Source organism: Chironomus tepperi, unplaced genomic scaffold (assembly GCF_022539635.2).
Source record: "Chironomus tepperi strain 1889 unplaced genomic scaffold, CSIRO-AGI_Ctep_v1 contig_445, whole genome shotgun sequence".
In the NCBI taxonomy this organism is placed as follows: domain Eukaryota; kingdom Metazoa; phylum Arthropoda; class Insecta; order Diptera; family Chironomidae; genus Chironomus; species Chironomus tepperi.
The window spans coordinates 6,088,818-6,114,943 of record NW_027226567.1 but is presented as its reverse complement, the minus strand read 5'-3'; the positions used below and the strand labels follow the sequence as shown (position 1 = coordinate 6,114,943).

The window sequence follows — 26,126 nt, the reverse complement described above, 5'->3', positions numbered from 1 at the left end:
CGACTTAATCGACAGAAAATGGCGTCGACCAAGAAGTAAGCTGTCGTTTTAATTCATTTCTTCAAATTGGGTTTAAAAGTCTTGGAAAATTGTTCGAGTTCCTGAAATCAGTGAGTCGAAGTGGCTCGGTGGCGGAATGGTTTAGTACTTCGATACATTATTATTGCAACACGATCCAGCGGTCATGGGTTCGTGACTCAGTAGAAAAAAACTTGACTATTGTCCTTTTTCGAATCATATGTAGTGGAAACGCGGCTCACAGCCTCTTTTTGTAGGCTAGAGACAATAAGCTGATTCTAGCGTCATCAAAAGAGTAGTTCTGATTCCACTATAAACTGTAGGTCTATTGAAAGGATTTATACTTGTGGGACTTGATGGACATATTAAAAAGTGTGCTGTTTACAGTCTCACAAGGGGTGGGCAACTAAAACTTGTCAGTTTAGCCACAACTTCAAGGCAACTTTGGATCATACTCTTAATATGACGACTTAGTGGTTCCCTAGCAAATGCGTTGTGCTGTTTGGGTAAGGATGACTTAAAGTCATGACCTTGTATTAGTCTCAAACTTGACAACATTTCAATTTACTTCTGGATCTTGAATTTGAGAATTCGTTGAAATTCGGTCATCACATCTCAAGTGAATAAAGCATTTCCACTTAGCGCTTTCATATTAAAAATATTTTCAAACAAAATGAAAAAAAGTCCTCGTAAAATCTGATGAAAATTTCCTAGAAAGTCATAAAAAATATTTTTTCTTTTGTTTCACGTCAGTCGAAACGGAGAAAAAGCAGAAATGAGAGAAAATATTTTACTATTCAATTCCTGATTTCCATTCATTCATTTCAGACTTTATATTATTATTATTCAGGTATGAATGTGAAGTATTGGCAACAGCAGCACACTAGCATTAGCAACAGAATGAAAAGAGTAAACTCATAGGAATGAGAGCATATATACGGTTTGAGGTATGAAGTATTATTACGGATGATATGAAGGCACAAAAACAATAAAAAATATATAAAATGGATTCATATTCATCATGTGTAAAACTCTCTTTTTTAGCTTGGGCACTTTGATGTGGATTGTGAATGGAAAATTTTCTGTTTTTTGTTGTGGCAAGACAAAAAAAGGATAGAAAATAAAGGAATATTTTATAAGTTATAAATTTAAAAGCTTTTGCTGATCTAAAGCCTTTCCTAAAAAATTATATTAATGGTCTCAAAAATGAAAAAAGATAAGAACGATTTATGATGAGACAATGGGAAATAAATTTGATAAGAGATATGTTTTGGATAGGCTTGCAGAAAATAGATGACAATAAACGATTTTTGTTCCTTTATTGCATGATTCTTAGGTGATTTTAGAATATTGAATTTATAGATTTCTGAGTAAAGGATTGAATAATTTGATAAAATATTTTATAGGGATGTGATTAAGTCATTGTTTGAAAATGGAGAATATTGAGGAACTAGAATACTGAGGTGGATAACCTGTGTGACACGGTCCATTAGTGTCGCACTAGTTCAGTTGTGGACAACGTGAGTAACACGGCACTTTAATGGCCAACCTGTGTGTTAAGGTACATTAGTGTGACACTAAGTCAGTGATTGGAAATTTGTGTGTCACGATACATAAGTATGTCACGGCATATTAGCGTGATAATGCTCATTAGTGTGGCATTAGGTCAGTGGTAGACAACCTGTGTGAAACGGCACATTAGTGTGACACTAAGTCAGTGTTTGGCATCCTGTGTGACGCGGCACATTAGTATGACACTAAGTCAGTGATGAGCAACATGGGTGGCACAGCATTTTAGTGTTTCATCAAAAATCTCATTTATATCCTTAATACTTACTTACTTAATTCGCTAGCCATTCAGATCACTTGTGATCCATTGCCTTCCTCAGATGCCGCCTGATACTGACTTCCTCATTCCAATTTCCTATACCAAATGCAACACTGTTTCTGTCATTAGCTTCCTTCCATAAAAAATCCTTCATACATCTCTGGCAATTCCTTTTAAGACATCCAAAAACATATTTATATTACCATATTTCCAGCACCCAAAGCTCACATCATGCTCTGCCATTAACTGTACCCATTGGCATGTCAGCAAATAAGACATAAGACAGAGGAAGCAAGAAAAAAAATCCTATGATATATGATAGTTTTTTCCCATCACTCTAACCTATCCATCCTTATTTCACTTTTTTTTTTCTTTTCGTGTGTGCTCCCTTTGAGCTTTCATTTCAACCGAGAAAGGCATTAAGGGAAGATGAAACGTGAAACAAGAAATGAAAGCCACAAATTCATTCAGATTCTTGTCAGAAATTGTCTATTAAAGCGGTTTTCTAGGAAAGGATGTGAGGATGTTGAGCATTTTGGGTTGATTTTTGGGATTTTATAATTATTGGTCAGGAACTACCATAAGCTAGTTACTATGCCATAAAAGTATCAAATTTCAATTTCTCAACTTCCATTGCACAATATGTAAAGCCAAACATTTTCCTACGAATTCCTTACTTTCCGTTTTTTTATTTTACAAATTCAGCAAAAAATGTAGACAGTGACGTAACATCGAACAACAAAAAGGAAGAAGAAGACCTCCCAATGGAGCCATGGAGTCAAGTCAAGCAAGTCTCATTCTCAGAATTTGTTTTTGTGGATTATTGAGTATTGGCTTTGGTAAGCCTGAATTTGTAGGTAGTAAAAGCTTATGTGGGCGATCATGAAGCTCTTGAAAGGATACTGTTGATCAACACAGTTTCATTCTTGGTATTTGTAATTTGTATAGAGCTGGAAGTCGATTGGAATTGACTTTTTCGTATGAAAACCGAAGGTATGGTAATTAGCAGGTAAGTTAGCAATAGAGCTAGTTTCAGGCGTCATCCAAAAGAGGATATTGTTTATTATTGATCTGAATCTGAATTTTTGATCTGAATCTGGGATATTGATCTGAACAGCCAAGGAAGTAATTAAGTAAGTAAGCGCTTGAAGCTTGATGTCTGTAAATGTTTGTCTCCAGCAGTGGTGGGCAAACTGTGTGCCTCGGAATACTAATGTGCTTTAAAATATCTTTGGAAATGCCAAAAACCGCATGCAGTATCCAGTATCGGCCATGACTTCCCTCTTAATGTGCCGCTAAGGATAAAAGTTTGTTCACCACTGCTCAACAGTGAAGATTAGCCAAGACTTTAAAGTGCTAAACGTCATTATCAAACGACTCTACCTTTTCCTATTGCTTTGCTTTCTGGATATTCGAACCAGGAACAGAAAATCTCGGATAAGTTCCGATTCGGTCTTGGAGAAGTCCCGATTCAGTTTCATCTCAGTCCCATCTTGATTCTGGATAAGTCCCGTTCCAAGTCCCAAAAGTCATCCGAGACCGGGATTTCGGGAATGCATATCAATTTCCTCAATGCTCAATGTGTCAAATAGTATATAGATTCACAATATAATTCCCAATTTCCACATACTTTTTTAATCCATACGTTGTTATTTCTATAATGACTTGAGTGATGTGAGGGATCAGGTTCATGAATTGAAAATTCAGATATAGATGCATATTTATTAGATAAACATTTTTAGAATAAATATAGAAGAATTCTTGCCGTGAGGGTTGGATTGAAATTTGATGTATTTAACTTAAACATGTAGGATATTCAGCATAGAGTTATTCATTTATGATGTCCAATTTTGGTTTTGTGTAAAGAGAGTAGGATTGGCATGTTGTAGATAATTGAAGGTTTTTATCCTCTCTCTGACGAAATGAGGCAAAATATTTACAATTGAAATTTTTGTTCTGCATGCGCCACTAAATGTGGAATAAACAAGATTACTTAAATTTATCAAAAGCTGAATTACTGCACACATGAAGAGTAATTTGTAGTTTTTTTACCTTTTCATTATGTCAAAAAATAATGTTGTTGACATCAAAATGATTAAAAAAAACTTCAATAAAGAATGAAAATCAATTATAATGATTGAAGCTTGGAGCATAAGTTAAAATTGAAAAAATTACAAAAAATCATTTCTATTGTTAAATATATTTATAATTAAATGCAGTAATTAGTTTTTAAAAAAAAAAAATTTGGGGAAGGGGCTGTTTGTTGATAATGTTCAATATCCTCTGCCCGAGTGACACAAATGAAGAAAGGTCCTCCTCGGAGTGTTTAAGGCTTTGCTAAACCTATTTTATTAACACAAGAAAGAAGTTGCCTATTTTCGGCAGTCATATGGCAGACATATGGCAGTCGGACGGTAAGCGGAAGTGGCTTCCATATGGTGAAAGCTCTGTAGCAGACCCTTAAAAGCTCTATATGTGTTGCCTGGACCTGTTCTAGTAATCTTGTAGTAATCAGACAATTAAATAGCTAATTTCAAGCGACTTCTAAGCTTGCTCTTTTAAGGAACGTTTGGAAAATTACGTAACGCTTTAAGACTCCCCTCCTCCCACTTACCGCTTTGTAACAAAATTATCAACTAAAATTTATACTCAGTAACAGAAGTTCTCGAAGGATAGAGCTAGCTTTAGAATCTCTCTGTGCGGCAACGGGCCTACATGCGCCTCAACCAAGGAAGTTAGTAAGTAAGTAACAAAATTGTAAAACAGGAGGGATGTCAAGGGTGGTGATCTTAAGCGTTATGTTATTTCCGACCGTTTACTCAGTCTAAAGTACGGTAAGAAGTAAGCAGGGAATACACAAAATTTGAGTAAGTTCAAGAAGCCCAGGCCTGCATTTTCTGCGTTTCAGATGCGTTAGCATGCAGTTTACGGTTGTACCTAAAATATTGTCCTGTTTTGGAATCGATAGATTTGAATCAACAACCGTCACTAGCTAACGACCCCTTAAACATATATTTTCAATTAATATTTTTTTCAATATTTAAATATCTCGAGGCATCAAAGGGACTATTTTTCCCCTACAAAATTAAATCAAGTCCATCAATAACAGCCGTATGCAAAACAAACATGATTGAATAAGATGAAATTTATAAATAAATTTTGATTGAAAATAACAAAAAAATTTAAAATGATTCTATTTCTATAAATCTCATCATCATGATCATCATATCCTTTATTATATCCTCCTCATTCTCATTTCCTCTCACATAACATATATCATCTTCATACATTGTGTGTGTGTTATGCGAGAGGCTGGACCATACCACCATAAATATAGATAAACATAAGATAGATCTCATCTCATCATGTCTTACTTACCTAAACCAACAAAAACAAATAACAAAATAGCTGATTTCCACATCCGTAATCCATTGAACGAATGAAAGCTCATTTTTTTCTTTTTTTTTTTTTTGGTTCGAGGTCAGAGATTGAATGGAATTGAATGAATAGATGGATACTAGGTGGTCGATGAAGCAAAATTATTCCAGGCTTCTGCTTGATGTACGGAAAAATTTGCTAGAATGAGAAAAGAAAAAAGAAGAAAATATGTGAGATAAGAGGCTAAGAGGAAAACAAATGTAAGTTGAATGTGGAAAAGGAAACCAAAAAAAAGAAAAAAGGCAAGAAATGAGAAAAGTAGAGCATAATCATTTAGGATGGCTCAGTGATGATATTCTTTTTACTGCATTTTATTTATCCTTGATCTTTTTAGCTCTATGTGCTTTCTTGTACAATTCTATTCTATTTTGTTGAGACAGAAATGATATTTTTCTATTTACAGTAAAGAATCGATAGACCAGTGGTGGGCAACCTGTGTGATGCGGCACTCTATTTTGCTGTCAATTTTTGTTCAATCAAATTCCATGAACCGTATGCCATGTGCTGTCGATTGAGATAGTATTACACTTGGTATTGATAATTGGCAAGCGATAGCCAGCGATAAAGCCAGCTTCAGGTGCCAACTGAGCTTCATGTGCTGTCGTGCTCTCGATAGAGATATTATCACACTTGGAATTGATAATTGGCAAGCGGTAGCCAGCGATAAAGCCAGCTTCAGGTGCCAACTGAGGGAATCCATGAATCACACTTGAACGGTACGACCAGCGAAGAAAGTACAGCAAGAGTGTCCTGTTCATCTTCGGTCGAAGCTTCCCACTAATCTGTCCCGCGTCACACAGATTCCCCACCACTGCAATAGACAGTCTCATTTATTCTCATACTTATTGTATTTATGTTATTAAGAAAAATGCGCTTGAATCTTGAACAATTTCTTAAAGAATATTTCTCGATATCACATAATAATCGTAAAGAAGTATAACAATTTTAAGTAGTTTAATAGAATAATATTTTTTCATGTCCATTTAGTGCACTTGGGGAATGACAACAGATCAGAAATGTGCAATTTATTAAGTTTGAAAATTGATACTTGAGTTAAAAGGGTTTTGATGACGCAAGGAAATTCAATAGTACTCAGCGACATAAATGAAGTGGATTTGCCATGAAGTTTTTAAGGCTTTGGGTAAGCTCTTTCATGTGAGCTGCCAAACTGAGGCGGTTTTCATCAAGATAAGCCAATCCTGATTTACAGTTCTTCATAATTGCTAGACATTATAACTAGTTTTAAAGTACTTTTGTCCACTCCGGGTAAAAGCTTTGTTTAATCCGTTAATTACTAGCGTAACACATATGTAACGCTAACTTTTACGTTAAATTCTCTTTTAATATTGATTAAACTTACAACCAGATTAATAACTATCATGTAATAATGCATAAACTTGCATATTTACTAATTTGAATTACTACAATATGCAAATTAGCAAAGTTAATTAAGTTTAACTTTTGTGTTGCAAAATGTATGATTTTCAAGCTTAAAATTTTCGGCCTTTAATCCATATTTTTAACCAGAAATCAAAAGAATATTAAAGTATAACGTCGAATATTATCAAATATAGCTTAAAAACACAAGAATAGCTTAATTAAACACATTAACTATTCGCTGATAATAAATGTTACATATATGTTACGCTAGTATTTTAGCGACATTTTGCCTGTAACATATATGTTACGCCAGTATTTTACAAGTGTTTTAGGAATTGAGTGAGAAAATAATTATTTAATTATTTAATGTGATTTAACTATTATTTGAGTGTTGTTGTTTTGTGCATTAGTTAATTATAATGAATTAGATATTTCTGGACTATAATTTTTAAAGACTAGCTTATTTTAGTGGATTTTTTTACATATGAATTTTTTTTTCTGTTTAAAGGAATGACATCCTTCTTTTGGTGCTTCAGGTGATTAATTAAGGTGAAATGAACTCCTTATGCATAGTATGAAAGCTCAAAAATAAATAGTTAAGAAATTATGACGTGTAATGTGAGAGTAAATTTTTTAGAGTTTTTAACAATTCTGTGCATAATTGAATAAATAAATAGGACTCAAATGATCAAATATGGCACTAGATTAACATTCGAGCTCTGTTTGTTAGTCAAAAGAGCAAGGAAAAGGAAAAATTAATGAATAAAAATTTTCAGTGATGAAAAAAAAATGTTTGTAAAATACTAGCGTAACATATATGTTACACTAAATTTTTGTTAATTTAACTAAATTCAGGCATTAAATAGCTTCAAACTCTTCGTAAAACTTATTTTTTATCTATTATTTATCACCTAGATGCATTCTCAAGTCCTAAAAAAACTCCGTAAATAACGGGTTAAGGATCTCAAATATTTTTCCAAAATCCATACCAAAAGCTGCATGTCTGCAGTTCTAGTTCTAAATGCTACCTAGACAAAAGTCTGCGCATCTAAAATGCTGTTGTTAAACTAACAGAAACAGTATAATTCCGAATACTGCATTTCGGAGTGGGACTCGAACTCAAGTACTACGATTTCCTGTCGCATGTTCCTTCCACTGTGTTATCGTGGGCTTTTCGACTTTATGGCAATGTGCCATTCATAAATTATATATTCTTAGTATTCCTCTTACTACTGCACTCTCAGTGATTTACCGTTGAAAGGTCATTACTGGTATTCAATTCCAACAGCAGTAAATGCAGAACTGCGGTTCTTGAGCGAACTCTAATTCTTACTTACTTCGCTGGCCGTACAGATAAATTGTGATCCATGACCTCCCTTAGAAGTTAGAGAACCTTTACTACCTTTACTCATTCAAAACAACAAAATCCCTCAGAATATTCATGATTAAATCTATCCAAAATTACAATTAAAGCACTTAATACAATGTCACAAAAAACCCTTTTTACATCAAAGACAGTCCCATTTGTCATGCTATCCAACATCATATCACTTTCCGGCATCAAAAAAAAAAAGTCTTAATTGAATTTGAAAAGCTCTACTGTGATTTTTGTCTATACAGTAAATCAACATCCCAACATATATTTACTATGACATACATGGTCAATAATCCAGTCAACCATTTCGATGTAATAAGCGACTTTTTTATGCTGAACTGATCAAAAAAAAAAAAAAAACTTTTCACGGAACATCGACTGATGGACTGTTTTTCGTTAAATATATGTCATGTCCTTATGCTTTATTGCTTGCCGTTTATCTTTCATACCGGTCGGAATGGATGTACACAACAGATAGGATGTGGATGGAATGGATTGATGGATTTTCGAAACTTTAAATTTGATGTACAGGCTTTGGCTTTAAAAGTGATCAATTTGCACATTTTTGTTTTAATCCTCAAAGCATATGCTGCAATCCAGCTACAATTTCAACTACATTGTCATGTATTATCACATAATGCTAAGCATTATGGTCAAGATCCCATGCAAAAGCTTAATCCAACCATGCTGGAATGGAGCTTTTGAAATTCACTACAATGTACAATAACAGCACAGAGCAGCAAAAATGTCGAGAATAAAAATCTCCCAGATGGCTTTTGATTGTTAGTTGAGACGTGACCACTTTTTTTTTCATGACTATAGAAGCTGCTCATCCAATTCCACATATTTTTTTTGTTCCTTTTATCTTGCCACTCCTGTCGAGAATTTTAGTCGAGTAATTCTTATTATTAGGTTATGTATTGCGACTCGAGTTTGTTTACCAATTTCATTTTTTTTTCTTTTTTTTTGTTGCTATACCTGAACATTGCAGGATGTGAGAGAAAGTGGTAAAGGATGACAATCGAATTTGTATTATCACCGCAGTAAAACTCAACCAATTATTCTTGTAAATAATCAATGATTTAATTGAGATGGGAATTGATTTTGAGAATGTTGTTTGTTGCACGACCTTAAATAATGAATTAAGTTGAGAAAGAATAACAATTGGATGTAAAATATCATTTGGGAGATTGTCTAAATTGTATTTTAAATTAAATTTAAACATTTACGTCACTGTAAACCGAGTGGCACGTGTTGTCATGTTGTTTAATAAGCACCGAGCTCAAATAGGCAAAAAGCATCATTTCAAGGTACAAAAAGACCACTACCGTACCTTAAAGCGATCCCTTTGCCTTTTAGGGTAAGTGGACAGTATAGTTAGACTTGGCAGTTTAATTTGCAGACTAATAGACTTGCTCGCATGCTTTCTAGAGATTGCTTATCTAGCTTGCTCTCACCTTACTCTGTTTTTAAGAGCACGCTTGGATCTGTAGTCGCTAGAGTGACTAACTCACAACTAAACGGACACCACTTAGTTAATTATACTAGAACTTTTTGTCTAGAACTTCTGATTTTATATTGAATCGAGTCAACTCAAGTAAACTTTTCCAAAAAAACCCAGAGTAGACTTCCAGCTTTAAACTAAACTGTAATTATAGTCATCGTATAGATGACATTTCATTCATGAGTGTTGATCGGAGAGATTTTGGTATAATCAATTTTGTTGATTTAGGTGTTTGAATAAATTGATTGAATTTGTGGGTTTTGTGTCGGATGACTAGAAAATTATATGTTGAATAGGTCAAACATACGTCTATAGGATTTTAATGCTGATACTGGTATTGCTTTACATGCATTAAGAGTAATGATTAAGAGTAATGGAAACCAATTATAAGTATCAGATCCACCGACAGATCCATCAATTGATATTAGCCCTAACAGCACAACGTGATCGATAAGGCTTCACCAAGTCACCAAATAAATAGAAAGACGTGAAATTGCAATCATGACTAATTATGATGGAAGCTAGTAATAAAGCCAGCTTCATGCGATATCTATGAATGGTCATCGATCGCAATTGATCTGTATGACCAGCGAGGTAAGGAATTAATCGGAAGTAATTATTGTGGTTCCTCGGATTGTGCCGCTCGGGATAAATTTCAATTGATAAAGTATTTGCGTGCGTAAACGAAAATTCATATCCGATTCGAAAACATTACAAACAAATTTTTTAATAAATAAAGCCCACAGATTTGCGCGACATTCAATCAAAAGAAACAAAGTCTTCTTATTCTTATCATCTCATTTTGTGAGATTGCTTTCACGAGAATATTCTCGACGGTAAATACTTTTTCAAATTGATTGACGTAAGAAAAAAATGAATGAAAATTCATAAATAAAATTTAATGTCTCGACTGGATCTAAATTTAAATGAAACGCTGTAATGATTTTTTTTTGAGGTTTATTCATAATTAAAGCAAGGCAAAGTTCCATCCCAAAAAGCAATTAAGCTAATTGAAATTTTAAATGCAGAGACGACCATCCCCTAAAGCATGAAACGCGCTAATAAATAAAATTACAAAAATCAGAACTACTGCTGTTATGCACTTTTCATGTTTTTCATAAGAATATTTTTTTTATCTCCATCCTGCCTGATTCCTACCTACGAGAAAGCATTTTCATTTTTTTCTTCTTTCTTTTTTGTTCACAAAACTTTTTTCTTTTAGGGGCGTTTGGCAATGATGTCAATAATAATTATATTCACAGAGTTTCTGGTGCTGCCCCTAACATAGAAAGAGCATGCTCACATCAATGAGCATATTCAGAGTATGCTCCTAAAAAAAAGGTCTGAGGGTGCACGACTAGATGTTCAAAACGCTAGCTAGATGGTATATATATACTTTAGATTAGGGTTTCTGAAAAACGGCATTTTTAAAAAACGGCCGTTTCCGTTTTTTTTTGAAAAACGGCCGTTAACGGGTCCGTTTTTTAAATGGAAGGGAATCAATAGGTTGCATTCAAATTGAAGTCCTTTTTGATTTGCCAAGATATGTACATGAAAAATTTACTTCTAAAAGTATACCGCAGGCCAAAAAAATTGACGAATACTAATTTTCTTAGTTTAAAATATTATTTAAAAATTTTTTTGAGTCTAAAAATTAATAAAATTTTTGAAAATTTTCCAAAAATTCAGAGAAAAAGTCATATTAAAAAACGGAAAAACGGCTAGCAAAAAACGGCCGTTTTCCGTTTTTATTTTCTCGAAATAACGGCCCGTTTTCCGTTTTCGTTAACGGCATCAGAAACCCTAGTTTAGATCTACAGTTTATAGTGAGATCCGAACAACTTGCAACTAGCAGCTAGATGGTACTAAGATCTTTATCAAATTGATGTTGCTTTTAAGGAAGTTGCTTTTCGATACAGCAAAAGGCATTGTTAATACTACTAACTACTAAATTTCTCTAACAAACTCAACTTCTTGTTCTTGTATTTTAATTAAATATATATTGAAAGTACATGGACTTTATGTCAGTAAGTTTTTGATGTCTTGCAGTCAGCAATTTATAACAGAACAGCCAATTAAGAATGTGAAATAGGAAAACATGCAAAAATTTGTAATTGATGCTTTCTGTCCATAAGTTTAATTCGGAAATGTAATCAAGCCATTACTAGCTTCAGGGGTGAATCCTATTCCGAACGAGACGTCTTGAGGATGACATGACAATATCATTATGTCTTGAAGAATTGTTGCACAACATTGTCATCATTATGTGTCGCTCGGGATGTCGAAAATCATAGTGGTCTGATAACTTGAGGAGGTAACACTAGATGCTTGGTCTAGGATCAGACATTTCTGTAAAAATCGTTATATGCTGTGTCTGAAATGTCTGAAGCTTGCATTTAGTCGGCTCTCGCTTTAACAATCCCTGTTTCTACAGTAATAGATGATACCTTAAAGTTATATAGAGGTTAGTTGCCGTTTAATATTGAAAAAATACAACGTTATGCAAATTCAGATGCTAGTTCATATAATGTGGGATGTCATAAGTTAACATCCTGTGCATTAAATTGCTATCTAGCAAAAACAGGATTATTTCAGGTTACGGAATGTCCAAAATGAAGGTAAGAGAATAGTGTGGACTTTTAATTTGAACAGTCCCTAATAGACAATGAGTATACTCACTTAAATGAGCATGGATATGAGTATACTCATTCAGTATAGTTGAAGATGCTTAATATTGTGAGCATATTCATAAGTACACTCCTTGTCTGTTCTAGAGTATAAAACGATATCAACACATTTTGATTCTATGTTACAAAACATCCACACAACTCCTTATTGAAAACGATAAGCTCGACTTTTTTCCACTGCAATTTCTCTTCAATGAGCATAATGATACACATATAAACAGGTCTTACGGAAATGAAACGAAAATGCAGTAGGTACTTAGGAGTTTTCATTAAGATTTTCAATTCAATGAATAATTTTCAATTTTTTTTTCTCCTTTTCATGTATTCTTCAGAATACATAAATAGTAAGCTTAATGCTTATTCATTGTGCATTGTTAGATAATTTATTGATTGAAGCATAAATAGAACTCTGATATTTAATTATATGCATGAAAAATAAATATATAGGAACGTTGAATAAATTGAAAATTCGCATGATAGGAAGTAAAGGGCTGCAGCAAGAACAACAACTAGTTAATCGCAAACTGCATGATAAGGTAGGCAAAATGAAAGGAAAAAAAAATCATCCATAAAATTGCTTTTTTTTAGAAAAATTTCAGCTTTTCAGGCTTTAAAGCGCATTTTATGCAGGCATAAGGACAGTCATCAGTTTTTGATGCCAATTAAGAGGAACCTGGATCTGTATAGCCTTAGGTGTAAGCAAGAACATGAAAATTTTCATTCTAATCATGAAGATCATCGTCAAGTCCCAAAACATGAGCTGGTATTTATCTTAAGCTATGACTCTTGAACCATAAAGTCTTTCGTTGATATAAAACATTCACAACTTTTTCTCTTAAATTGAGCCAGAAAGCTCATGACAAGAGGAGAAACAACTTTGAAACATCTTAAAACTCAAAAAAGGATGCAGCATGCGATACGAGTTTTATAAACTTTTTCCTATACACTTAGAAAAAAATTGTTCATTGTTGAGAAGAGAGGATGGATAAAATGTATGTAGCAACTTCAAGGCAGGACAGATTTAGAACAATATACAGGGAATAACGGTAAGTGCATGATACAATGATGTGTAAGAGCTTTAACATATCACCAGAGGGGATGTACCATCATATTGTCTTGAGGGTATTTCACTGTCAAGTGATATCTTAATTAATTTAATTAATTGATAGGTTAATTTGGTACTTGACGTGAGACGTCCTTGGTAATTTGAGTAGAATGAATATTTTAAACACGAAGAACACTTGAGTGCTGTGAAGAGTTCGTGATGTTTACATCAAAAGCCCACTCAATGATTATTTGTCTATTGAGAATTGAAACTTGAGTATTTTGCAATTAAATTTTTTGTTTATTAGCACGTTCCTATTTAACCTCAAAATGTTCAAACTCTTAAAGTAAATATTTGAAACTGTATAATTAAGTTTCGTTCATAGAATGTTAAATGCTCAGTCAATATTGACATCATTTCGAGAAAGTTTTACAATTTTCTAAATTAGAAATTTAAATAATTCAATTGTAAAAGGTAAGGTGGGATGTCCTCAGGAAAATGAGAATTTGATTCAATGTCAATAATGTTTGATTAAGCCAGTGTTGTTCAAATTTTGTGTTGCGGCACGCTAGTGTGTATTTTTGGAAATGTCATCCTGATTGGACGAAAAAACGTTGTAACTAGTTCATGGCAAATTAATGTCCAGTTAAGGATTAGTTCTAATATTTATTTGTCCATTCGGGCATGAACCGCATGGCTGGAATTCTTGGAAAGAGACTGTTGATTGAGATAGTGAAGCACTTAGTATTGGCAGTAGGCAAAGGCCATTCAACTATAGAGCCAGTTTTAGACGTCAACTGAGAAAAGCCATGGATCACAGCTTGAGGAATTTGGAAAGCCGAAGTCCGACTCCAAATCTGACTAAATGTCAAGTGTAAACCTTTTCGTGGTATTCCCTGATATCGCTAAATACACCGCTGGCGACCGAAATACATATGTGACAGGATAAGTACATTAAAGGTAAGCCTATATAAAGCACCATGTTTAAAGGGCGGCAGCCCCACAATCAGGCTTGAAATGACTTAAAGTCGACCATTTCTGATATCAATTTGCACAAAAAAAGCAACTTTAGGAAAACAGGACTGGACTAACAAAGATGGATGACAGCTGATCTTGCAGCTAATCTGTTTGGTCAGCGAACAACAAAAACAACATGTACCCTGACAAGCAAAGAGCTTGATGGGACAGCAAGACCACCAAGGTATTTAAAAGCGGTCTCTTTGTCTATTAGAGGAGCTGCATCACGTGTGTGATTTTGTCGTGACTTAACACCAAGATGTGCCAAACCACAAAGAAGTATGAACAACACTGGACTATAAAAATTTAAATTGCAATCTTCTGACTTGAAATTATGAATCATCCCTCAAAAATTTATTGCTCATATACATTATCAAATATTCAGTTCATCCATTCCAACTCACATCAGTACACAGAACATATAAATTATAATCTCAAATGCACTCATTAATTCACAAAAATACAAAAAGCACGAAATCCTCCCGAGTCCTAATTTATTTGTGTATAACAACATATTTTCATTTCTCTGATTATGGCAATTCCTCAAAAAATTATCTCAATCTCTAACATCAAACACACATCAAAAAAAAAGAAATAGAATTCCCACTGGATGTCTTCATCTGTTATTGAAAAAGTTTAAACATTGAGTAGAACAATGTAGATAAATAAAAAAAATAATAAGTGGGAACAGTAGTAGTTGTCGGAACAAAAGGATTTATCATAAGTAAGAGTAAGAATGGGGTAATAATTAATGACTTTTTGCATCTCTCGTCGTGCCTGAATAACTGAAATGAGAGGGAAAAAAAAGTTTTTTCAACTTCAAAAAAACTTTCGAGAACGGAAATTTTATTTTGGAAAAAATTAGATTCTAAATGTTATTGATTGTGAGCCATAAGCGCATTTTTGGAAGAGAATTTAGGGCAGAGTTGCAAAACAGGTGTATACGACAGGCAAAAACCGTACAAATTATTGATAATTTGTATAGTTTCCTTACAAAACTTGATTTAGGGTTTTATTATTAAATTAACATGTGATTAACATTATATTTGGATATATTTACAGGGTTAGCCAAAAAACTACAGTCTTGAATTTTAGATGTGTTGGTCTACAATTTTCACCTGTACCTTATGGTTTATGCAAGAGTGCTGGCATGCGTTTCTGTCAGCAGGCCTGCAACTTTTAGACAAACACTAAAAATTGTATCAGTAAAAGGACTTTCAAGATTCAAATTTATCTACAACTTAGAAAGCCCACTTATTATGGAACACTCAAGGGAACTGGGGCAGATTCTTTAGTACAATTTAGCGATAATTGCTGTGCAATGAGCTCTGAACATAGAAGAAGGTTTAAGTGTTCTTTGTGCCATTCTCCCTAACAACCCTTCGGTAGCTCAATAGGTTAAAGCACTTAACATGTAACCGAGAAGACGTTGGTTCGAGTCTCACTCGGTCTGTCTTCTTGGGAATTGTACTTCTTACTCTAGAATGTTAGCTTTGTTTGCTACTCGACGCTTGTGACCAGGTTTCGAATGGTCAACAGAAATAACTAATTAAAGGTCCTAATTTACACTTTTACAGATCAAATCCTAGAACTTACTCTTAATTCGTCAGACCGTAATAAAGGAAGCTTGTCTTTTGAGGTTAATGTAAGGAATTATTGTATCCTTTTAAGAACAGGGTTTGGTTGATTGCGGTGCATTTAGCAGTTACAAGGAATACCACGAAACGGTATGCACTTGACAATTTGTCCGCTTCCGAGTCAAACTTGGACATCCCGAAACCCCAAATATTTGTGACAATCAGATTTTAACGATTTTTATGCTCTGATCCTATACTTATTACACCTGGTTGGGTTGTCGACCTGTCAGCCACATCCATTCTGCCTGCTTAAAAGCACATTCCCCTTAAACTGTATCATCAAGCTGTCTTTCCATTTTTAAAACCAAGTACGTTAGAAGAAGCAAAACACATTTTCAAGTGATTTCTTAATCTTTTCAGTCGTGTCTTTCACTCTTTATATGTCGACTGTGTTGTGCCTTACTTAAAGCAAAACATTTTTTTGCCTTCCTCCTTTTTAAATGTTTAATGATTACATAGTTGAAAATGTTTTATTCTGGCACATCCGGATAGGAAAAAAAAAGTTTTTGCTTTTTTCATATCGAATTTTAAAATTGAAGATAATGGAAATGTGCAGAAGTAGACAAGTTTTTTAGCCTTGAAGCTGAATCTACAAATTTAATTTCCTTCAATCCTTTCAATCTGGCTCTCACTTTTTTTTTCATACCCAAACAATTTCATTCGGCTTATAAAAGTTTTTTTTTCAGTATGCAGGATCAATTCATTCATTGGGAATGAATTTTACACAGAATAAGTTGAGGTGTCACGAAATTTTTTTCATTTTGAATAAGCAATGGAAACTTACTGTTCCTTTAAAAAAAAAAGCAGAAAACTGCTGATAAGGAACGAAAGTTTTTTTACGACTTTTGAAAAGCTTTTTTTTTCCTGTCGGTTGATGAATGAAAACTTTCTTTTTTGTGTATGTGCTTTTGCCTTTTTTCTTTCCATACGAATTCATGTTGGGGCTTTCACAATGCTTCAGTCATTCAAACATTCATATCCTTTTTTGTTCAGATCCCTTTTCATTCTTATTGAGAGGGTTGAACACACTCTATCTTTGGGTTTCTTGTGGGATATATTTTGTGTTAGTTCTTGTGCTTTGTCGGTCTACAATAATTGTTTACTGTAATGGAAATTGTGTCAGTGATGAAAATCTATTACTTTATTCCGTCTAACCTCAATCTTGTATTCTTAACCTCAGGACGAATGTTGAATGTTATGAAATTGCTGGCATTTATACAACAAGAGCCTAAATTGGTTGTAAGTAGAAGTGCTGATCGCATGCTATTGCCAAAAAATTTTGAGATTGAAAGTCAGTGGTGTGTTAAGGATGTGAAAGAGGGTCTGTTGATTGAAAGATGTGCTGTGAAGAGTATTGGTGGAGGAATCGACAAGTAGCTTGGCTCAGATATGGTTTAGTAAACCGTAGATCACAGGTTCAAATCCTATTTTCTATTGGATACGTAAATAAGCCAATTTGTACGAGATCATGACGAAGACGGCAGTTCTGATAAACATATGATTAAGAATCGGAATTGGTAATTAGGAAGCGATAGACAGCGATAGAGTCAGTTACAGGCGCCGACTGTGGGAGGTCATGGATTACACTTTATTTGTATGGTCAAGGAAGTAAGTAAGTAAGTAAAAATCGGACCAAAAACATTAAATCCACTTCCCCGAACTACACACTTGCGTCTCATACCAACAATTGAACACATTTACCCGCCTCAATGCGCCATAATGATTTACACAGAAGTCATACCCGCCCTATACTTACAATCATGCTTCTCACTTTCTAGTCTTTTTCATCATTCAACTTATTCACTTACTTATGAGGAATCCAAGACTTGTGCGGTGAATGACGACGGAGAAGAAAAGAATGAAATCATTAGTCGTGCGGTAAGGAAAGTAAAGAAATAGCAAAAGATTTGACATTTTAACAACTTTTTTCACTTCATTCCACTTGAAAGGTGCATAGTTTTACTCATTGGATGCGATAAGCACTTTCGTGTACAGTGAATTGAGTCAGTCAATTTTCAATTTGAAAAGAGATGGAATATAAAAAAAAAAATGAAATCGTCAGATTCATTAAGTTAAGTTTCAGTCATCTCATTTTATTCCGTCGTCTTTTTCGTTGCAATTGCTGCTATTGCTTCTGCTCGATTCTGTTGTGTAGAAAAAAAAAGTTTTTCAATTTATTTTCATTTCATTTTACAATTGCGAGAATCTGTACTTGCAACTTAATCTCACAAAATGTTCAAAAGTGAATGAAAATTTTTCGGTAGAAGAAAATATATATTTTTTTGTTGTGAGACATAACGTGTAAAAGCATGGCAACTGAATTTGCTGCATGTTTTTTTGTGTCCAGAATGGATGGATTGGGAGCTATTTGAAGGAGGACGATGAAATAACAGAATTGAGTTCTTGTTTTATTTGTTTATGAAATTTAGAGGCAAGATTCAAGTTTGCAGAAATTTTCACAGCATTACTCGATCGGCATTATGCTGCAGACTGCTAAACTAGGTCAAAATCCACATTCATGGTGTTTCCAGGGCAACTTCACGTATTAACGTTAATAGACCGAAAATGTCCTGGATTAGTTGTGTTGATAAGGACACTAGAGTTCTCAATAACCCAAATTGGCAGAAGTTATCGAAAGATAGAGCTGTCTATAGACGTTCTTTAAACGCGGCAATGGGTCCCCGTGCGCCCTAGCTAAGGAAGTAAGTAAGTAACATTAATTGGATGGCTTTACGGTGTTCTACGTATCCAAATCCACGAATGACACACTATGTTTGATAGGGCACCGATACGTCGTTGTAACAGTGATAAGACACGAGATTGCCATGACGGCAACATGACGACACCGTGATGGCTGTGTTTTGTAGTGCACCGATACTTCATTGGAATAGCGGTAAGACACAAGGTTGCTCTGATGCTCCATGACTCCCAAATCCCAGTCTGCATTTAAACCATTTTTACGCCGAAAAATGTGGTTTGCAACATTAAGCCGCTCCAGTTGAGGTTCCAAAACCTAACAAAATATACTCATCATTGCTTTCGTCACGCAGCTTCTCACAGCACTCTACAAGCATACTGCTGTTCCCCAAAATTCTCATTTCATCACCGACTAAACCATCAACTACGATCAATACAATCTTGAATTCTTGTGTAAAGAAGGAAGTAAATTAAGATGTCTCTCCAACGACAGACGAAGTTTATTGGAAAATTTGAAAAGTATATAGCAATGACTTACAGAAACTTCCTCGTCAGATGGTAATAACAATTAAAAAATCCACAAGACAAATATGTATTTGTAAGATTTTGGATGAGATTTTCATTAAATTTTCATCATCTAAATTGATAGACTCTATAGACTCTATAGAGACGAAAGTACGGGTGTGTATTTGACATTTTCAATATGATAAAGGTTAGTTTTGAAATTGAGATTTGTTGATGAGATATCTAATAGCTCAAAATGCTTGACGAAATTGATATTAAATTTTCTGCATGCCTGAAGATGTAATATGATGTGGATGGAATTATGTGATGATATTTTTGGCTCCTGACCTTTGGCATATTAAATGGAACAGAAATATTTAAGAAAATGAAGGTTAGTGACTAAATTATTTCAAGAGGTTGGATGCTGACTTTGGGTTTTGGTTCTTATTGCCAGCATTTTATTGAGGCTTCAATTAACTTAAGCATTCAAACTTTAATGCTGCAAGGATCACATTTCATAACTTAAAGACTTGAATTTTAATCATAAAGCACATGGACAGTCTATTCAAGCTTGATGACTCCAATTATTAAAATAATTATCCAAAATTCTCTTTTAGGTCTTAATTTTTCATCCACTCATCCACAATTCAGATTATAAATGTCCATAATCTATCACAATTATCATAATTTGCATTTAAATTAGAGGATATTTATAGTCCGATGAAAGAAATTAATTGCGGACATTAATTTATTCATTCGTCAAAAAAATATATATATAAATATAGATTGAAACATTAAGCAGGCATGGGCGCTATTTAATTTTAAATTTATGTCCTTCTAGATAGTCCATCTAGACTGTGATGTCTATAATGGAAATATCATCAACAATCAAAATTAGAGATGAATTTTTGGCAATATAGGGAATGGTAGATGGTTAAATAATCAGCCTCATAGCTGAATACTCTAAATTTTTGAGTTTAGGTTGCGAATTAATTCAGGATCCTCATGAGGCAACACTTTTCTAGTTCATTCTTTCAATATACTATTCAATTTGTAGCTCTTGTTCCGATTTTTCATGGTAACTTCAAGTTACTGACCTGATCTTCAATATAACATTTTTCCAAATTTGCATTTTTTAGAGATGCAACTATGCTAAGTAGTCAAACCAACACGATTATAGTGTCTTTGTGGCATTTCGCTCAAATTTGGCCGAATATTGTGTGTTCGAATCCTACCAGATCTAAATTTGAGTCCTATTAGGAGTTTTAGATACCTTTACTGCTTAATGTAGCCAACAACAGAGTCAGATGGAAGGCCTTTTGTAGAAACCTAGGCTTCACATCGGAGCATGGTTCCAGTAAGTAAGTAAGTATTGCTTAATGTATGAGATTAATACGAAATGAATTGAATAAGCCCCCCTGCAACGTTGGAATGAATAACGTTTCATAAACATGAAGTGTGGTAAGATTAGTTGGGATGATAGCTTGCGGATGTAGGCCTTCGAGGAAAACCCAAGAACTCATGGAGAGAAGCTGTCGATAGAGATATGCATTTTAACTTTGCTATCGGTTATTAGCATACATAAGGCACCGAAAGAGCAAGCTATAGGAATCATCTAAGGGAGATCATCAATCGCAATTGATCTGAAACGTCCAGCAAAGTAGATGAGTAAGAGCAGACTTGGCAGGACTTTGTAGTCCGGACTCCAAATGTGCAAAAAGTCTCTTTTGGGCTCCACATTGGAGTCCTATAAGAGCATGCTGATGATCAATGCGGCCTTACCGATTATTCTACAGATGAACACTAAATTGCTCAAATAGCGTCCATCCCTTAATAATGTATCCATTACGTGATTAAAAATAAATTCCATGCTTATTGAAATCCCCCCAACGTAGGATTCAACACATTAAAATAATTCATAAATCAATAACACGGTAATTAAAAAGCAATTAGGATAAATAATTATTCAGTGACATCTCTCTAAAAATTTCATTTAGGCTTTCGCTCATTACATCATGAATCAATGTATTGTGCCTGTAATTTAAAGTTTATTGTTGTCAACAGCACGTGTAGATGCCGCAGGATCAGTTTTTGATTATGAATTGTGAACTTTATGATGTGACAATGACTTTATTTGGCACCAAAAACTTTTTTTTCATTCTCATTAAAATTTTCCATCATTTCAAGCACATCCAAAATGGAAGAATCCGCTTTAAATTTCTTAATATCTTCAATTATATTAACTTAATTTATTTGAAAGCTCACTCAGTGGAAATTACCTTAAAATGAAAAATTTTGTAAACAATTGCCATTACTTTAATAAGACAATAAGAATTAAGCAGAAGCTGTAGGGATGTGGGTTAATTGCAAGCATCATCTTCAACACTTTTTATACAAATTAAAAGGAATAAGTAGAAGAAATTTGTTTTGACAGCTTTGAGTTGCTTTTTGAGATGCAAAATCCGTAAATCCTTACAAAAAAAATTCAAATTTATTCAAAGAGTTTTTTGTTCAGCTTAAAGATTTTTTTTTCGCGCGGAGGGTATTGAACTGTCGGTGTCTCAAATGCAGCTGTCTTAAGCTTTATAATACTGATCTGTTTTGTTTTTGATGCTGGGTCTGAGAAGGAATTATGGACGAAATCCAAACTCTTCAAACTCTTTGATATCCTGAAGTGCAGGATCTAAAACAGTTCTGGGCAATCTATGTGCCATGATACATTAGTGACCCGTCAAAAGTGCTTGGAAATGCCATGGATCGTGTACTGTGTGCGGTTTCAGTCAACGTTTACCAACAAAGGATGCCGAGTAGAATAAAATGTTGACAACCACTGATTTAAAAGCTATTGCTGACTTTCGACATTCCCAAGGCGTTCTAATATCCCAAAATTCATCCCAGCCAACTCACTAATCAATTAATCACTATTATCCTACCAAAAATCCTTAATTTACTAAATTTACATCATCTTCAACATCACATTACCGTTTAAATCAAGTGCATCTCATCCTGTTTTTTCCCATAAGTATTTTTTGAAATTTGCACGAACGATTAAAGTCATAAAACTTTTAATTGCTGCTTGAGAAACAATAAAACCGTCTTTAGAAGCTTCATGTAAGACTAAATGTTTCCCATTATATCTCAAGATCCTAGTTAGCTCTTGAAAATTTTACAATATAACTTATTTGCAATTAGGGGCTGTTTATAAATGATGTTTAATGAGATGTTCATTAATTGTGCTATGATTATCCAGGAGCCGGCTGAGGGAGGTTTTGGATCACACTTGGTATGTACGGCCAGCGAAGCAAGTAAGCAAGTAAGTATCCAGGAGTTCTTATATTTGATGATTTTAAAGGCCCAAAGTTCTTGTCTGCGCTCTCAAACTCTAATTGTATTCGTATTCATCATTTATAATGTCAAATTTTGACTAGATCAGTGTTGCTGTCCAATTTAAGTGATGCACGTCATTAGTAAGATGCCAGAATATTATTAAGAAGGATGACGTAGTTTAGTTCAGCTAGTTTTAGGATTTTTTCACGAAAAACTCTTTGACCTCCAATCACCATTCCCCTTCTTCCTTCGAATATGCCCCTTCGATTTGTGCATACTGTCATAGCTCTTACTTACTTACTTTTCTGGCTGTACAGATCAAGTGTGGTCCATGGCCTCTCTCAGTCGGCGACTGAAACAGGCTATTGCTATCCAATTACATAGCCAATTGTTATAGCTCTAATTTGGCGAATTCCAAAAACATCCCAGAATCACGCCGTCCTGGAATAACAATTTCCATCACTCTTAAGCATGTGAATGTGCAGGTGTTTAAAAAAAGAAGCTTGAGTCCTTAATGTCCTAAATAGCTAGAAGGTACGAAATATAAAGTCGGCTTAACACGTTTTCTCCACGCGACAAAGCTTCTTCTCAGCAGAGGAAGTAAAGTAAAGTAAAGCAAATAATACTTTTTACAGAACAGCATTGTGTCTGTTGTAAGAACATAAGATGCTTTAAAAGCATCCCTCCTGATTGACGTCATTTCTAAAACAACCTTCGCAAATATAATTGTGAATAATATTGTATGTACACTCTAATCACATGCCTTAATGGATTTTTAACAATTTCTTTCTCTATGTTATTTTCTTCTACTTTTGTGTTACTTCCTTTATAACAATAAGTTGTTATAACAATAACTTATTATTGTTATTATTTTTATTGTTCCATTGTGAGCTTAAACCGTGTAAAAAATGGAGGCAGTTAAGCGTTGGAAACATATTATTTTAAATATAGCTGTGCAGGTAGGATGGATATGATTTTTTTTTGACAGTTAGGTTCATAATGTTGAAATTTTGAGAGAACTGTCTCCTCCGAGCAGCATCAATCATAATTCTGACATGTTTAAAATTGGCCTAAGGCTGCTACTTCCAATGAAAATATTTGATGCAGCTTCGAGAATATTTTCAATTTAAAGTTAGACGCTAATCTGTTTATGCTGGTCCAAAAAAAAGGTACACAACGGAAACTGAAGAAGGAATGGCTGCAAACACACACAAAAAGTCCTAAAAACATCAAGATATCCAGCATATATATTTTATATGAATAAATGTGTGTTTGTCGACTCAACGATAACATTCGTCGTACGTAATTGCCAAATGATTTCTGTGCTTTAACTGCTGTTCTTCTCCTTCTTACACTTTATTCCATGGGATTCATTCTAGTGTATTATAAGCAGGACTGTGGCAACAGAGAGATTTTTATATTATGTTGAATGTCAGTAAAGCTTGATGTATTGTGATTCTTGTCGTAACTTAAATTTATACTTTGACTGACTCACTCTCTCATGAGCGGATGTTACTAAGAAGAATAACAATCATTATGGGTATCGTGAGAATAAAGACAGAAACAATGATGGAGAAACAGAAAAAAAAAATCACAAACAGCTATGAAATCTAGCTTCTATCATAATATGGCTTAGACATACATACATATGGATGTCGAAATAAATAGTTGATGATGATGACAATGTCGACAATAGAAAAGGGGATTGGGAAAAGAAGATGAGAAATGACAAAACTTTTCATTGCGATTTTGATTTCATTATGGAGTTACTAGGAATTGGGGGGTGGAATTGGAGATTGGAAAGAGTAAATGAATCAATTGTAGTCAAGAGTTCTGAGTGCCGCAATGTGGCCAACCACATTTTTTGCTGTAGAAATTGGTATAAATACGTTGTCATGGTGCTGAAGGTCAGGACGAAGTCGCGACGTACAGTACGAGGTGACTCTTATGAACTTGGCATTCAAAACGATTCCGGGACCAGGTCAGAGTCCTCGACCAGGTCAGAATCAAGCTCCTATGACTCTGGCATTTAAGCAAAGTCTTGGACTAGCTCAGAGTCACTATCGTGTGTCTCTGGGATTTAAACCGAGTATTGGTCCAAGTCAGAATCAAATTCGTATGACTTTGGTATTTAAACCGAGTCCAGGACCAGGTCTGTGTCAGGCTCGTGTGACTCTTGCATTTAAACCGTGTCCAGGACCAGGTCTGAGTCAGGCTCGTGTGACCCCGCATTTATACCGAGTTCAGAACCAGATCTGAGTCTGACTCGTGTGATTCTGGTATTTAAACCATGTCCAGGACCATGTCTGAGTCTGACTCGTGTGACGCTGGTATTTAAACCGAGTCCAGAACTAGGCCAGAGTCACACCGGCCAGGTGCCGAATTTCGGGATTCATTGACCAACTTGAGCTATTCGGGAAAGCTTTACCGAATTTGGATTGCATTTCAAATAGTGCCAACTAAGTTAAGTTCAGGGTTAAATTCCAAAATTTTCAGATTTTTCCCACAACTCATCTCAATTTTCTCCTTAAAAAATCCATTTTTTGATCACACTTCCTGATCAACAAACAATTCCATTCATCAGATCCGATAAACTTCCTCTCCCAAAGGACATCTCAAACAAAAAATCCTTGAAAGTTTTTTTTCCAAAACTCATCTCAACAAAAGCACACTCAGCATGAAAACTATACAAAAAAAAAAAAAAAGTCCCAACACACGACAATATATCTTCTAGCTTCTGCGACAAGAAGCACTTTTCATGTCATTATTTCCATTTGATGTTATTTTATTACTCTATCTGTATGTGACTAGTATACTATTGATGGGAAAATAAATATCTAAACGACAATGGCTGAGGGAAATGTATGTTAAAGCTTCAAAAAATAAGCAGGCTGTCTGATAAGCATGAAGCTCAAAAGGAAATTGTGTATTAAAAATGAATTAGAAGACAAATGTGGCAAGTGTTGGCTTCCCTCGGATTTATATTTTTTGTGTCCACGAGCGCGAAATTTACTAAAAGAAAAACTGACAGCAAATCGGAAGCTGTTGATGTAAACATTTCCATTTTTTGTCTCTCTTTTCTTTGGACAATTCACAAAAATGTCCAGAACATAATGTCGTGAGTGGCTATGGCTGTGAAGATAAAAACCGGAAACAAATTTTGGTAATGGGAAGATTATTTTATCGTTTATGGGTTTTTGTGATGAGCATTAATCATACTCTTTTATGCGGATGCTTATCGTCAAATAATGAATTATGTCCGAAATTGATTGAATGCTTTTAATGACTGTCATCTGTGCCAGTAATAGAATTGAATGTATATTTTTTTGAATGATTAAATGTTTCTGTTTTGAAATTTGTATCGATTAATAGATGGTAATTAATTTTATTGATTTTAAGGATGGGTCGGTTTGTAAGTGATGTCACCTCATATCTTGAAATCTAGTCTGTTAATCTCTGCAGGGCGTTTTGTCGCACATCTACATGTCTTTCTGAGAGACACAAATCTATTTTCCTTATTCAATTTCCTTGCCGTAAAGGAACACCTGTGATCCATAGTCCACTCTGAGTTCACGTCTTAACTACCTCTATCGTTGGCTGCCCTTTGACAATCACCAATACCAAATACTTCACTGTCTCTATCAAGAGTCTCTATTCAAGACTAAGTAC

At 34.4% G+C, this 26,126-nt stretch overlaps 1 protein-coding gene across 1 annotated transcript in view; it reads right to left on the bottom strand.

Annotated features, from left to right (window-relative positions):
* LOC139098236 (zwei Ig domain protein zig-8-like) overlaps positions 1–26,126 on the bottom strand; it is a 97,772-nt gene that overhangs the window by 35,267 nt on the left and 36,379 nt on the right. Inside the window, exon 3 of the mRNA XM_070650366.1 lies at positions 5,225–5,422. Within this exon, the coding sequence (XP_070506467.1) occupies positions 5,225–5,297 (73 nt within the window). The 5' untranslated portion in view covers positions 5,298–5,422. The remainder of the gene's footprint in view (positions 1–5,224; positions 5,423–26,126) is intronic.